This window comes from Loxodonta africana, chromosome 13, assembly GCF_030014295.1.
Source record: "Loxodonta africana isolate mLoxAfr1 chromosome 13, mLoxAfr1.hap2, whole genome shotgun sequence".
NCBI lineage: Eukaryota > Metazoa > Chordata > Mammalia > Proboscidea > Elephantidae > Loxodonta > Loxodonta africana.
Window position 1 is genome coordinate 31,074,603 of NC_087354.1, and position 14,128 is coordinate 31,088,730.

The 14,128-nt window shown below is 40.8% G+C and overlaps 1 protein-coding gene across 5 annotated transcripts in view; it reads right to left on the reverse strand.

The window, feature by feature from the left end:
* CRTC3 (CREB regulated transcription coactivator 3) overlaps nucleotides 1-14,128 on the reverse strand; it is a 103,378-nt gene that overhangs the window by 25,354 nt on the left and 63,896 nt on the right. For all 5 annotated transcript variants that reach the window (XM_064267166.1, XM_064267165.1, XM_064267167.1 and 2 more), the window contains exons 4-7: nucleotides 13,075-13,136; nucleotides 11,621-11,683; nucleotides 9,205-9,305; nucleotides 2,520-2,555 (exon numbers count right to left, since the gene is read on the reverse strand). In XM_064267166.1, the coding sequence (XP_064123236.1) occupies nucleotides 2,520-2,555; nucleotides 9,205-9,305; nucleotides 11,621-11,683; nucleotides 13,075-13,136 (262 nt within the window). The remainder of the gene's footprint in view (nucleotides 1-2,519; nucleotides 2,556-9,204; nucleotides 9,306-11,620; nucleotides 11,684-13,074; nucleotides 13,137-14,128) is intronic.

Below are 14,128 nucleotides of genomic sequence, written 5' to 3' on the forward strand. Positions count from 1 at the left end.
AAAAGGGCATTCCAAGAAAGGGAAAAATAAGAAAAAAAGCCAAGAGAGGGAAGGCAAATGGTAGACAAATGCAGAGTAGCTCCTTCAACTGGAAAGTAGAATAAGTTACAGGGAGTGGTAGGAAAGTTGAGTGGTGGAAGGTGGAGGCCAGATCAGGGAGGGCCCTGCAAACTTAGCAAATGAGAATGGAGAATGGAGGAAGAGGGATGAGGAGAGGCCCACAATAATCTAGGAAAGAGGAAATGAGAAACATCAACAAACAGAGAAGAGAGTACTATCTGGCGATGACCCGATGATCCGAGAGTGGAGGAGAGAGGAATCGAATATAACTGAGAGGATTTGAGCCTGAGCAGCTGAAGGGGCAGCTATTGGCTCTTCAGTGCTATAGAACAATCTAGCTCTGTGCAAGGGAACCATTCAGGGCTTTCTGCTTTAACATTAGATACACCAGGTAAAACAGAGTGCTCAGCCATATAACAAGTGAAAACTTTTTTTCTCAGACAGAGACCAGGAGACAAGGGCCAATCCTCAGGAATGCAGAGATGTGACATCAGGAGAGGAGCCCATGTCAGAGACACTAGTCAGAGGTCAGAACAACGAACGATGTTAGAGTTCAGTGGTCACAAGCTCTAGTATGAGTATCATAACTGCCCCATTCTAGCCCCATACAGGATGGCTTTGTTACCCAAGGCTAACAGACTTCAGAAAGAAATCACTTAAAATGGGGCCAACATTTCTGAGAAGGTTTTAAAAAAACAAAAACAAAAGCTCTAAAATGGATTTTATGTTACTTATATTTTTTATATTTAATATAACATAGGATATAATCGCAATGGTGGACTCTTACAATGAGTCAAGTATTGATGTGGCATACAATTTTCCTGACAAAACTGTAAATGATCCTCTCAGCATCACTGTAACAATGGTCACTTCTGCTAAAATATTCCAAGCTTTATCAGTTTTCATAGGACTTCTTTTAATCTTGCTATTCATATTACTCTTTTGAAGAGCTTTTTTTGCCAACATTCTTGTTGATTTTATTTTCTTCAAAAGCTACCTGGTCTAATTATTAATATAAATTGCTTCAAGAATTTAAGCTCCATGAAGCTTGTTTTACTCATTGCTGGGGAGTCCCTGGGTGGTGCAAAAGGTTAATGCTCCACTGCTAACCAAAAGGATGGAGGTCTGAGTCCACCTAGAAGTGCCGCAGAAGAAAGGTCTGGGGATACGCCTCTGAAAAGTCAGCCATTGACAACCTTATGGTTCTATGCTGATACACATGGAGTCGCCATGAGTTGGAGGTGACTTGACGGCAACCAGGAAAGAGGAGTGCTTACAACAGTCAACCACTGGCCCTAAGAAAGGCTCTCAACAATTTGGAGGAGAGAAGTAAGAGTCTTTGAGAGCCTTGGTAAATTAATACAATGGGAGACTCAAAAATAAAAAAATTGCCCTGAAAGGTATGGTTGGATGCTAGGAAGAGTTTCAAGGGGTGAGTGAGGAGGCTTCCCAACTCAAGGCTACTTCTCATATGAGATTGGTTACATGAATACAGTTGGGGCAGACTCCAATGCCTTAAAGGTGATTGTTTTCTGGAGACATTAATTGTTTTCAGTCTCTTTTCAAATCCAAGAGTTGTTGGGAATTCTTCAAAGAACTTATTGGGGGAATGCAAACAACCTTGAAACCATTTCTTTTATTTCTGTTCTACTGGATTAGATGTTTATTGATATTTTAACTTTTTACAGTTTCATTCATGGCCTAAAATGGCTTGCCCAGAAAAGGAATAGGTAGGACAATGATAGAGAATTATGTCTCTAATGCAGGATGCTTCTCATGTATTATATTCCCCATGAGTCCTTATATGTAACATATGAACCTAATTTAGTTGTCCATTTATTTTCAGATTATGAAAAATTGTATTTCAGATTATAAAAATTTAGGAAAAAGAACATAGTGCCTGGTACTGAATGAATAAATGAACTGTGTCAGATCCTCATTTGTCAATGGCTTTGAGTGTCACTTCAGCTAATCTCCAATGTTACTTTAACTGGCTTTATGAAACTCAGCATCTTTTGTAAGATTTGCAACTTCATTTTACAATCAATTTGGATTTTCCTTGCATTGTTTATTTCTAACATCTGTGAGTTTTTGATTCGAAGACTTTCTAGATGGGCAGAGACAGACATTAGAGCTAAGGAGGAAGGATGTTTGAAAAACTAATTGTTTAAGAGACTCAGTTCATTAATATTTTCATGTGATTACAATTTTTGCTGTGGGACTGTGGGGGACATGGATAACAACGAGCCTTTGTAAACTAATTACAGATTTTATTTCTTGTGGCTTTGATCATGGCTGGCCTTAATTTCACAGAATACCTCAGAAAAGTAAGCCAGTTGGCAGTTGTCAGCATTTTGAGACGTCCTGAAAACATAAGTCTTAGTTTAAGATGTTGAAAGAAAGGTTAAGTTGAAAGCTTGGTATCCCGCTGGAACACAGGCAGATAAAACCAATCATACCTTCCCCATGTCCGTCATTCTCGCCATCACAGAAACCTAGCGGGGAAGAAAAGAAACGCTTTTATGTGGTGCTTTGATTTTATTTATTCATGAATTAGTAACTCTTTCTGATCTGAAACAGAATTTTGAACATTCTAAACCAATTTTGGTGCATTGATGTTCACTCAAGGTGCATTAGTATTCATATTAATTAAAATAGATATGGCTACTTAGAGTCCTTTAAAACTGTCTCAGTCTGAAATTTTCTTAGTGCCTATGTCCTGAGGGAAGAATGATTTTTACAATGCCGGGGAATCTCTATTCCAATCATAAAGTAAAGAAGTACAGATTCAAACTCTTTTCCCAAATGTTTCAGCATAGGAGGAAGGGCAGATAACTCAAAAAACCTACAATACTGCTTCAGACTTACCATGAGTGTCTATGGGAACAAAGTGGAGGTTCCATGCTATATGCTGTTTTCTATACAGGAAACAGTCAAGCTATTTTAAGAAGAAAATATATCTGAAGTCTAAATCAATTTAAAGGGTAGATGTGACAGCTATTCACAAAGTTTAAAAAATGTGACTTGGAATAAGTTCTGACTGAATAAAGTATTTTAATCCATAAAATATACTACAGATGACAAAGTATAGTATTGTCTATGGCTCTAAGCTAAAGCCAAAGAATTGTACCAAGAATGTAATATATTATCATTCCCCTTGGAGAAAATACACCAAATGACTTTTTAGTATAGAATCAGGACAAATTTTTAAGTTCTAAATCTCTAAACATAGCTTACTTAAAGTTAGATAAGTTTCTGGATAAGCTTAATTTATAGATTGACCTGATTAGTCTGTAAAACTTAAACTGAGTGTCTAATAATCATCCATTCGACATCTATTTATTAAGTTTCTGCACTAAGTGCTAAGTACAGCTGGGTGATACAGTGTAAGTAAGAAGGTAGAACATGGAACCAAACTCCCTAACGCAGGCAGAACATATAAAATTTTACTGGTGCCTAGGGGCAGGGCAATACTGGGAGTTCCCAGGAACACTAAGACAAATTAAGCACACTCATGAATACAGAATTTCCCTCAGCTCCATGTAAACAGAATTTAAGTTAGCGGTTCTCAAACTTTATTTTAGTGCACATAAAGGCCACTTGGGCAAAGCTTGTAAAATGCAGATTCTTGGGCCTAACCCTCAAAGATTTTGATTCAGAAGGTGTGACAATGGGTCCAGCAACCTACACTTTAAATAATTACCTCAGGAAATTCTACAGCAAATAGTTCTTGGCCCACTCATTAAGAGACTTGGACTAGGTTTAGCTTAATCCAACTTCTGTTAGTATTAAAAAAATTTTTTTTTAATTTTTTTTTTTTTAATATTAACAGTAGTAGTAGCTGGGTGCAAATCATTTGCACCACCCGGGGAATTGATCAGCGACTTAATCCATCTAAATAAAGGCCATGCTAACAGGAAAACATTAGGAAATGAGGTGCAGAGAGGCGAGGCGAGGCTCTCCATAGAGCACTACCAGAGGGAGATGAGATAAGCTTCTGACTCATGCTGTGGCTTCCCCAGGACTTTCGTACTGGGAAAGGGCAGGGAATTGGACCATTTTGATCACAAAAGAGTGGTTATCCTTATGATAAATAAAAAACTAAGTTTTATACAGCAGTCTGGTATAGCATATTGAAGTATTTTTTCATTATCAAGGCACTAGTCACTCTCGCTTTAATGAGTAAGGTCAGTTTTCAGGCCTGTAAGGCTGACCTGTTCCTAAAACACAGGGACTCAGCTGACGGCTGCCAGGTGAAGCTGCCTGAGTAACTAGCAGACACCCCATATGCTAACCATTACTGCAACCTTCTCTATCCAATTGGAACAGAAGGAAGGCTTCACGGAAGAGATGGCATCTGAGTTAGGCACTGAAGGATAACAATGAAGATGATGATAATAAGATAGCCAGCATTACTGTTTGATTTTACTAGTGCCAACCACTGTGCTTTACACAGATGATCTCATTTAATCCTCACAGTTTAACTCTGAAGCAGGAGTTATTTTCATCCCCAACATCATGTTGCTAGTAAGCTCCGGGAGTACAACTCTAGCCTGCATGCCTTCAGAGCCCATGCCCCTAACCAACTTGCCCCTAACCTCCTGGAGGGACTTAGACACTTGGAAGGGAGGGTGAAGGAGATGCCCTGGTGCAAAGATGGGAGGAGAAGGAGGAGGAAGGTGTGTGCACCAGGGGCAGGGAACATTGCCCCAGGTGGGTGAGGGAGGAAGGGGAGATAAGGCTGGGCTGGAGGATTCTGCCTGTAATTTGGCATGATGTAGAAGAATGGAAGGTTTTGGCTAGAGAAGTAACATGATTAGAGCTAAGCTTTAGAGAGACCATTCTTGCAGCAGAGAGTGAGATAGAGTGAAAGGAGAAAACCAGACCTGGTGAAAAACCAGTACATCAGTGTAGGTGAGAAGGGAAGAAGTACGGTATCAACACTGGGTGGAAAAGAAGGGGCAGATCGGAGGCACCCTCCAGGGATGAACGGACAGGACAATGAATGTGAGGAGTGAGGGGACATGAGTAATTAAATACAACTCCCAGGTTTGGAGTCTGGGTGACCATGAGGATGCTGGTGGCAATAACTGGTATGTCAGCACTGAGGTAACATATCACCAAAATATCCAAGGCTGGATTTTCACTACTGGATAAAAAATATTATAGGATATAATTATAAATAAAGGGCTAAAAATAAAAAAGGAATGAGTTATGACTGGTTATCTGTAAACAAACCCCACCAGAGATCAGTCCCTGCATCTGTATTCCAAGAAACCTCAGAGCCACTGAACCACCGGGGCTGACCTGTCCTAATAAGCATAACTGAGGCCATGCTCCCTCTGTGTGCTCCCAGGCCTGATGGATCCAAAATAACTCCTAGCACCATCTTGATTTGCTGAGTAGAGGGGAAGGCAAGTGGTAGAGCGCTTAACCAGAGTGTGTCCTAGAAGAAGCCTCTGATTTTCAGCCTCCTCATTCTGGGCCCTTCTGCCATTTGGGTGACACTCCTTTTGCTCCCCTTTAGACATGAAGGGTTGTGCCCCCACCGCTCTCTCCCTCCTATCAGTGCAATCAAGTGTCATTTAACAGGCTTACTGCTTTCAGGGTTATTTGCAGTTATCCTCCTTAACTGTGTAAGTGAATGAGTACTGCCTGTTAAAAGGTCACTGAGGTCAAAGGCATGTTCTGTTCCCAGAGGAGGAGCTGAGGACTGTGGTCTCCATAGATAGCAACACTCAGCATCTATAGCTCTGGGTGCCCATATGCATGTGTGTGAAACGATAATTAAACTGTACATGCTTCCAAGGAAATGATCAACATTACTCTTTCTAGATTCTGGATAATTAAAACGTGGTAAAAATCTTGCTTGTTGTATAAAAGTTTATTTCTGTCATTTACAGCAACTGCTTACCATTTATACCTAATTGTCATGCAACCCAATAACCATTATGAAAATTACAAAACATGTACCAGACTAATGGCATTTTTTTCTTGGGATACAAAGCTCTACCCATGAATGTATCATAGTTCATTGCTCGTGTAGTTAAGCTATGAACAAATGCTCCACAAGCATCTGCTTACAACCAAAGGGGGGAAAAAATAGCAGGGACATTAATCGACGCTACATCACTATGCTCAGGAAAGATTCCCAGGGAAAGAACAGTTATTACTGTTTCTACTACAGAGCCTAATTCTGGGCTTCAATTACATTTTCCCATCACTTTTTTAATCTTTACTTTATTTGGTTGGTCCTATAATAAGAAACCACTTTTTGTAAAGCTGGTTAGATATTTTTAAAATCCAAAAGGAAAGAAAATGAAAAACTTTAATGAGGTACAGGAGGAAAATACATGAAACTATTTAAAATAGCTCCCACCAACAAATTCTCCAGAAATAATTCCCATCCTTGGAGACTTGAATAATATTTTAAACACAACTGGCTTTCCCCTGTAAACACGTCCATATTTGGATGCGTTTCTGAGTTCTGCTATACTTGCGAGGCCCCTGTGCAGAAGCCAGGCCCACAGCTCACCCATTCAAGCTGGAGGTCATCCCACCTTCCATTGTTGTCAGATATCGTGGCCCAACAATTTTTAACTGCTGATTTACAGAGGAGAGACCACCCCGATTCTCGCCCAGGAGTCCTGTTCTAGCTACTTTTTCTTACTGCTCAGTGTACCTGGTCAACACTTACATTCTTCAGCCTTTCTTATTCATCCTCACTTATACCTTCTGACATTTCTCACCTCTTTCCTCCGAGTCCACTCACTCTTAGCATGCTGTCGTTAGTTGCCATCTAGTGGACTCTGAATCATGCTTCCAATTCAGTTAATCACTTTCTTTTCTCTTTGCATCCAAGCCTCAAAAACTCCTTACTTAAATTACCTATGATTCCTTTGTTTTCTCTACGCTGTTGACCCTTTCTAGAAACATCTAAACTTTACACAGAAGGCAATGCAAAGGAAGGAAAGGCAGAGGCAGAAATGCAGCTCTTCATTTGGGGCTCTGGGGTCAAATCTATCAATCTGGTTTCCTTCCAGTCCAGGGAGACTAAGATTTTGCTGTACTCATGGGCGCCCCCACTGATTACAGTCTCTGCTTTTCTTAGGCTTTGGTTATTATTCCCTTATCTACCTATCCTAAAGCTAAACGATTCCATCTTCCCATATATCTCAGTGCTCTTCTCTAAGCAGTGAACAGTTGGTCAACATCAAATTCCAACATAACCAAGCCAACTACACTGTCATATTCCCATGTGTGGAAACACGGCTAGACGTCCCTGAACAATTGTGAAAGCTCATATTTTACAAGCAAGCGATCGTTTAGGAAATGTAGTCATCTCTGAATTGCACCAAGGGAACAAATATAGTCAATGATTATTACTAAATCCCTACTCTAAGCAAGGAAATAAAACCATGAACATTCTCCTTGGAACACAGACTATTTAAGCTTTAAATAGTCTAAAAATAAAGAAAACCAAAGAGCTGGTATTATCTCAGCCCAAGATTTATTTATTACCCTATTTCAAGACCAAACACATAGCCCTAAAAGTTTGTGGACAAGGGTCAGTCTGCATATGAAATGGATAATTCAAGACCACTGTTTCTTCCAGATTATAACTCTGAAAGGCAGTCTTGGGATTTGTCTTGAATGAGTTGGCCTCATTTCAGGTACAGTTAGATGTCAGCACCTACAGTATGTTTTAGCAAGTGCTGTGTACACATGAGCCAATGTTTAATTTCACTACACTTCTCCATCACGGAGGGCTCCTCTGTGCCAGACACTATGTTAGATGCTGGAGATAATGAGACTGTTAAGATGCTCTCTGCAAGAAACCTACAGCCAAACAGAAGGAGAGAAGCATGTCCATGTAAAAGGGCAGCCAAGTGGCACAGGTGCTAAGATAGCCGTCTGCAGGCGGGAGCTTGGGGCTAGAAGAAGGACATGGGTAGTTTGGTCTGGCAGACGGATGAAGGTCAAGGATGGCTCCACAGAAATAGTGACACAAACTGAGGCTTACAGATTGAGGTGATGCGGCTCAGGTAGGCCTGGAGAGAGTTAGGAGAGGAAGAGATGGGAACGGGATGAAACATTAGTACAACCCAAAGTGGATCACGTGGCTGACTTGGAGAGTGAGGCTGGTGAGTGGAGAAAGCAGAGAGAGGGGTGGGCAGGGCCAAACACTGGAGCTCCATGTCATTCCAAACTGAAGGATTTGGACTTTCTCCTTGAGGAGAGGGGGCAACGCTGAGGGTTGTAAGCAGGAGAGTAATATGGTCAGGTGTGGGTTCACTCGAGAAGCAGAATGGCGTGAATATGCAATTTCCCCACTGCTAGTCTTTTTTTTTTTTAGTCATCTGGTTACTCCTGGCCTCTCTCAACCCTTTTACTCACTCTGCTCCAAGCGATCAGTGAAAGGGGGAAGAACAACAGAGCAGGCGATGCTCAACTCTAGTTCAGCTCCCTCTTCTGCTCAGGCCCGTGCCTACCCTCAGAGGCTACACCTTCTCCTCTGCTCTTCACTGCCCTCCAACCTTAGCTGAGTATCCTTCCATGGGGAAGGCCCACCCTGGGCCAGTGCTGCTGACCACTGGAGGAGTCTGCCTCATTCTGGGGTTCAGTCATAATCAGCCCACAGCCCCACAGAGAGAAGTCACTTCCTTTAACTTGGTCTTGTCACTAATAAAGGTAGTATCTAGTCCCATCTGTCACTTTTTATTTCTATTTGATCAGATCCTGGTTAGGAAAAGGGGACCCTCAGAGAACCCAACATATAATTGGGTTGGAGGGATGTAAGACTGGAAATAAGGAGACCCAGTAGGAAGCTATTATAAGAGTCCGTGTAAAAGACGATGAGGGCCTACAAAAGGAACATGTGGTGGGGAGGAGAGGAAGCTTGAGGGCCAGCGATGCCTACAAGGTAGACTTTACAGTGGAAGAAGCAGGACGGAGTACCCAACACCATGAGCTCCATTCTAATTTCATCATGAATACCAAACATTTCCCCTGCCATGAACTTTTTCTCTGAAGACTACCAAATCAGGGAAATGCATATACCATTCAAGCCTTCCTCTCCCCCAGTTCCTGTCGGACAGTTTGAGATAGCACAGACACTGTTAGCAGTGGGCCTATGTGTCTTACCCACGAATGGGGCAGGCCAGGCTGATTGGCTCCCTCCTCCATAGGGGTCCTGGGGCTTGGTGCTCAGAGCACTTGTGTGAAGAGCAGAATCAGAATTGGTCCTAAGGAGGGGAGGAGAGAGGCTGGCTGAATATCCATATTTCCTTAGTGAAAATGACATATTCTTTGCTGAATATTAGCAACAGAAGAGAAGGCAAGAAAAACCAATTTACAATCATCCACAAAATGAGGGGTTTAGACCTACCTGAAGTCCCTTACATGAATAACGGCCTTTGAGGATCACCTACCCCCAACAGCCTTTAATTTGTACTCATATGGCCTTATGCTTTGTGGCTAATGGCATAATGATCTACTTGGACAAGGCAGGCCTCAGAGTCATGGCTGCCCTCTAAGACCTTCCTATTCTTTCTTGCCACTCAGAAGATCACTGTGACCAGTATCATTTTCTGCAGCTGTACTAGACTTTCTTCATCTGAGAAAAACTGTTCTTATGTGAAGGATCACCTATACAATGGTTCTCAAACCATTTCAGAGGGAATGCAAGGTCAAAAGCATTTTCAACATAATACTAAGATGTTACTTGTCCTTTTACTCTCATTCTCTCATGAGTGTACAGTGGAGTTTTCTAGCAGCTGTAAAATGTGTGCTGTCACTACAAACTGAATACATAAGCAGAGAATCCAGCTGCCTTAGAGAAATTTGTAAAATATACAGTGCTACTCTTCTCAGTAAAAAATTTTTTTAATAACACTGTGTCTTAAAAAAAATTACTGATGTTAACATGTAATAGGTTTATTATTATTTTTAAATGTATTAGTATTTTTTAATTCTCTCCATTTAATTTCTAATATCTATGGATAAATAATGATAGATATACTCACATAAACAAAAGGTCTTTGAGGACCTCAATGGTTTTTAAGAGTGTAAAGGGGTCCTAAGACAAAAAGTTTGGGAACTGCTTGGACTGGAGGGATATAAGACTGAGAATAGGAGGCTAGTTGGGAAGTTATTATAACTTCCTATATTATAATAGGGTCCCTGATGGCACAGTGGTTAAGCGTTTGGCTGCTAACAAAAAGGCTGGCAGTTCAAATCCACCAGCTGCTCCTTGGAAACCCTATGGGGCAGTTCTACTCTGTCCTATAGGGTCACTATGAGTCGGAATCAATTTGTGGGTTTGGGTTTTTTTATAATAGCGAATTTCTGAAATTCTTCCAGACAGCTCCAATTTATACATAACGGTGACTCCAAGGAATGATTATTTACTTAGTCAAGGGTCAAACTTTCTGCCACAAACAGCACTTGTGAGCTACTTGATAAGTTCAAATCGGCCTAAAATGCCTCTTTGTGATCCATTCCAGGTGCCAGCCTCGTGTGACACTAAGCCATGAAGCTTGACTCCATCATGGCTGTGTTGTGTTCAGACAGACAGAAGTAGCAGTTCAGACCCCTGGGGTGTAACAGAAAGATTACGGGCTCTGGGGTGGGAGAGACCCGGTTTAGATTCCTTCTCCTTTACTGCTTCAAAAAGACTCAAGGGTCTAGCAATCAAACAGAGAGAGACAACTGGGAAAACCTAATTATAGACTGGGTATTAGATAATATTAAGGAATTATTGTAAATTTTGTTAAGTATAACATGGTAGTTTTTTTTTGTTTTTAAGGTTCTTATCAGCCTTATATTATTGAAATATTTACATAGGTGAAATACTACATCCAATCAGTTTTAGGGTGGGGGTGGGCAGTGGGATGTTGATAAGGACTGAGCTGAGGGATGGACACAAGAGGCCTCATTATAACTCTTCTCTCGATTTTATGTTTGAAATTTTCTACTATAAAAAGTCTTTTTTTTTTTTAAATGACAGTTTTTTACGTTAGGTAAGTGGCCTTGGGCAAGTCACTTAACCTCTCAGAACAGAATATAATACCCATCTTTGTAAGGTGTTAGGATTGAAAAAAAGGACCCAGGTAAAACACGTAACACTAGAGTCAGGTCCCAAGTGATCATAATAATAGCTAACAATTGAACACATACATTTCCCATGTATTACCTTATTTAATAATCCTCATAACCATCCCATGATATAGGTACTATTATCTCCATTTTTCAGAGAAGTAAACTGAGGCATACAGAAGTTAAATAACTTGCTCAAGGTCACAGAGTAAGAGGCAAACCTTGGTAGTTCTACTCCAGATCTCACGTTCTTACACTGTTATAACCCAGAACCAACCCTATACTGCCCCCTTAAACATTAAGTAAATGCTAAGGGATTTTTTTTTTTTAACATTTCATATAAACACAACTGACATAAACATACTCTCACTATCAGATGATAGTATGTAAAGAACATTAGGTCAATCAAATTGACTGCCCTTCTCCTTTAGTATCTACTTGAACCAGGAAACAGCCCACATACCTGTTAAGTGCAGATGTTAGCCTGAACCCAGGATGCTTTTCTTCTTTCCAAGGAGGCTGCTGCCTTTAAAAACCAGCACAACATGAAAGAAAAAGAATTCAATCTACAGGGAGCAAAGGAGAGCATCACCAGACCTGGGTTTGAGAATTGGCTCTTCTACTCATTCACTCAGCTGTACAACTTGAGGAAAGTCACTGAAAAATGCTCCAGGCCTCGCTCGTTTTGCTCATCGCTGTTAAAAGGTCAGGCTGAATGATCTCCCAGTTCCTACCATCTCTGATTTCCATGATAAAAACTACTGCAAATCCATGAGTCTAGGATGAGCTTGATGAGCATTTTGTTGTTGCTGTGTGCTGTGGATTCCGACTCATAGCAACGCTGTATGACAGAGTAGAACTGCCCTATAGGGTTTCCCACGCTGTAGTCTTTACAGGAGCAGACTACCAGGTCTTTTCTCTTGTGGAGCCCCTGGTGGGTCTTTTGGTTAGCAGCCAAGTGTTTAACCACTGGACCACCAGGGCTCCTTTTGTTTAGTGTATGAGGAGTTTTTTTTTTTTTTTTTTTTTTTAAAAAAAGGCGAACAAGGACCTTTGAAAGCCTTTTAAAGAGTTCAAATCTACGACTGACTCCTCTCCAGGGGATGTGGGGCCTCACTCCAGGCAATTACCCCTCATCACACACTCTCGGCGTGATGTGAGTAGGGAGCGCCTAGGCAAAATCAATCCTGGATGCAAAAATTTACATTCCCATATAGATGGCCACAAAGAGGAATTTGACCATTACCCAGTTTATGAAAATATTAGTTTGATTAATGCTGGTGCTTTGGAAAGCACAAATGAGGAGAGTATCTGTTTGGGGTTGCCACATCTTTCTCCCAACGAGCAGCTGGTGGGTTCAAACTGCCGACCTTTCAGTGAGCAGCCAAGCGTTTAACCACTGTGCCACCATAGCTCCTTAAATCTGACTTAGTGATCTGAAAATGATACCACTCAGTGGTGCAGCAGTCTGATTAACTAATTTTATATTCTGTCTTTGTCTATACTGGGTAAAAAAATATTCAAAGAGACCCTTAAATCAAATCCACTGCACAAATAACTGTTCTAGTGGAGTCTTTTGTTCCTTTCAGTAGCTAATATACCCTGAGAAAAATCTTTTTATTTTTCCACGTCTCAAACACAAAAATATCAAACCAGAATATTCTGTTGGCAAATATATTCCAAATATGTTTCTATTTGGTTTCAACTTTGAAGATCTAGATTTATTTAAATAACTTTTCATCTCAGACTTTCATATAAGCCTATACATGGAAAGACTGATGTTTTATAAGAGGAAAAAAAAAAACCCTCTATGCTTTGTATTAGAAATTTGTAAAACAACATTCATGATGGATAAAATGGAGTGAAATCATCCAATAGTAATACATGCCCATACTGTTTAAATTGTGGCTCGCTTACCTTGGCCAACTCTCATCCAGAGGCTGTGAGGAATAATTGGCTCCAAAAGTACTACCATCAAGGTAGAATTTTTAATAAAGGAAAAATAAAATTAATGGAAAGCTGAAACAGAATGAAGACGTTAGAATCATGGAGAGTTAAACCACTGAGTTTTTGACTCTTATCTTTACCTCTACGGGCGGCAGCTCTTCCTCTTTCTCTTATCAACTTTCTCTTATCAACTTCCTCTAGGACGGTCTATCCTTCTATCTTCTAGCCAGTCTCATCTTTGCATGATTCACATGGGGTGCTACTTTTTTTTTCTTTGCCTGCCCAGCATCTTTTGCGTTGGCTCCCACTCTGCCCCAAAACTGGCAAAGCTGTCATTCTGTCCCACACGATAGACCCAGGCTCAGAATTTCCCATCATTGTACCTCATCTCCCTGGAAACAGGGAGGGTTCATAACCCATGCAGGACTAAGAAGAGTACTATGGAGAGAGAAAAAATGGGCTACCCCCAATTGAGGTGGTAAGCCTGAGGATCATGTGAGCCTGGGGTTCTCCTCTTTGAGGAAGCCTGTTTAAGCATGAAATCAACACAAAGGAAATTTATCATAGACATATTGAGTCTCAATGACATTGTATGAACCCCTGGGTCTAGCCCTTGGGCTTCCAGGGACATAAGCTAATATATTTCTTTACTTGAAGTTAAGGAGAGTTATTGTCACTTACAACCAAAAGAGTGCTACATTAGATTTGTGGAAAACGGTTAACTTCCTGGTGTTAACAGGGGTTCTGTTTTATAAATTCTGTACCCTTCACTGGCTCTAGCCTGCCTTAGAACATCTTCCAGACGCATGGAGATACAAATGGGATGCTGCACTTTACACACCAGGTGTAGCAGAGCTGTTTTGGTTTAGTTTTTAGGGTAGTTTTCTTAAAACACTTTTTATCATGTTATTCTCCTGTTCAAAAATCTTCAATGATTTTCTTCAGCCCAAAAGGCAAAGTCAAACGTTTTCTGGCATTGCATTTAAGAGGCTCTGCAATTTGCCTTTCTGTTCTTCTCTCCACT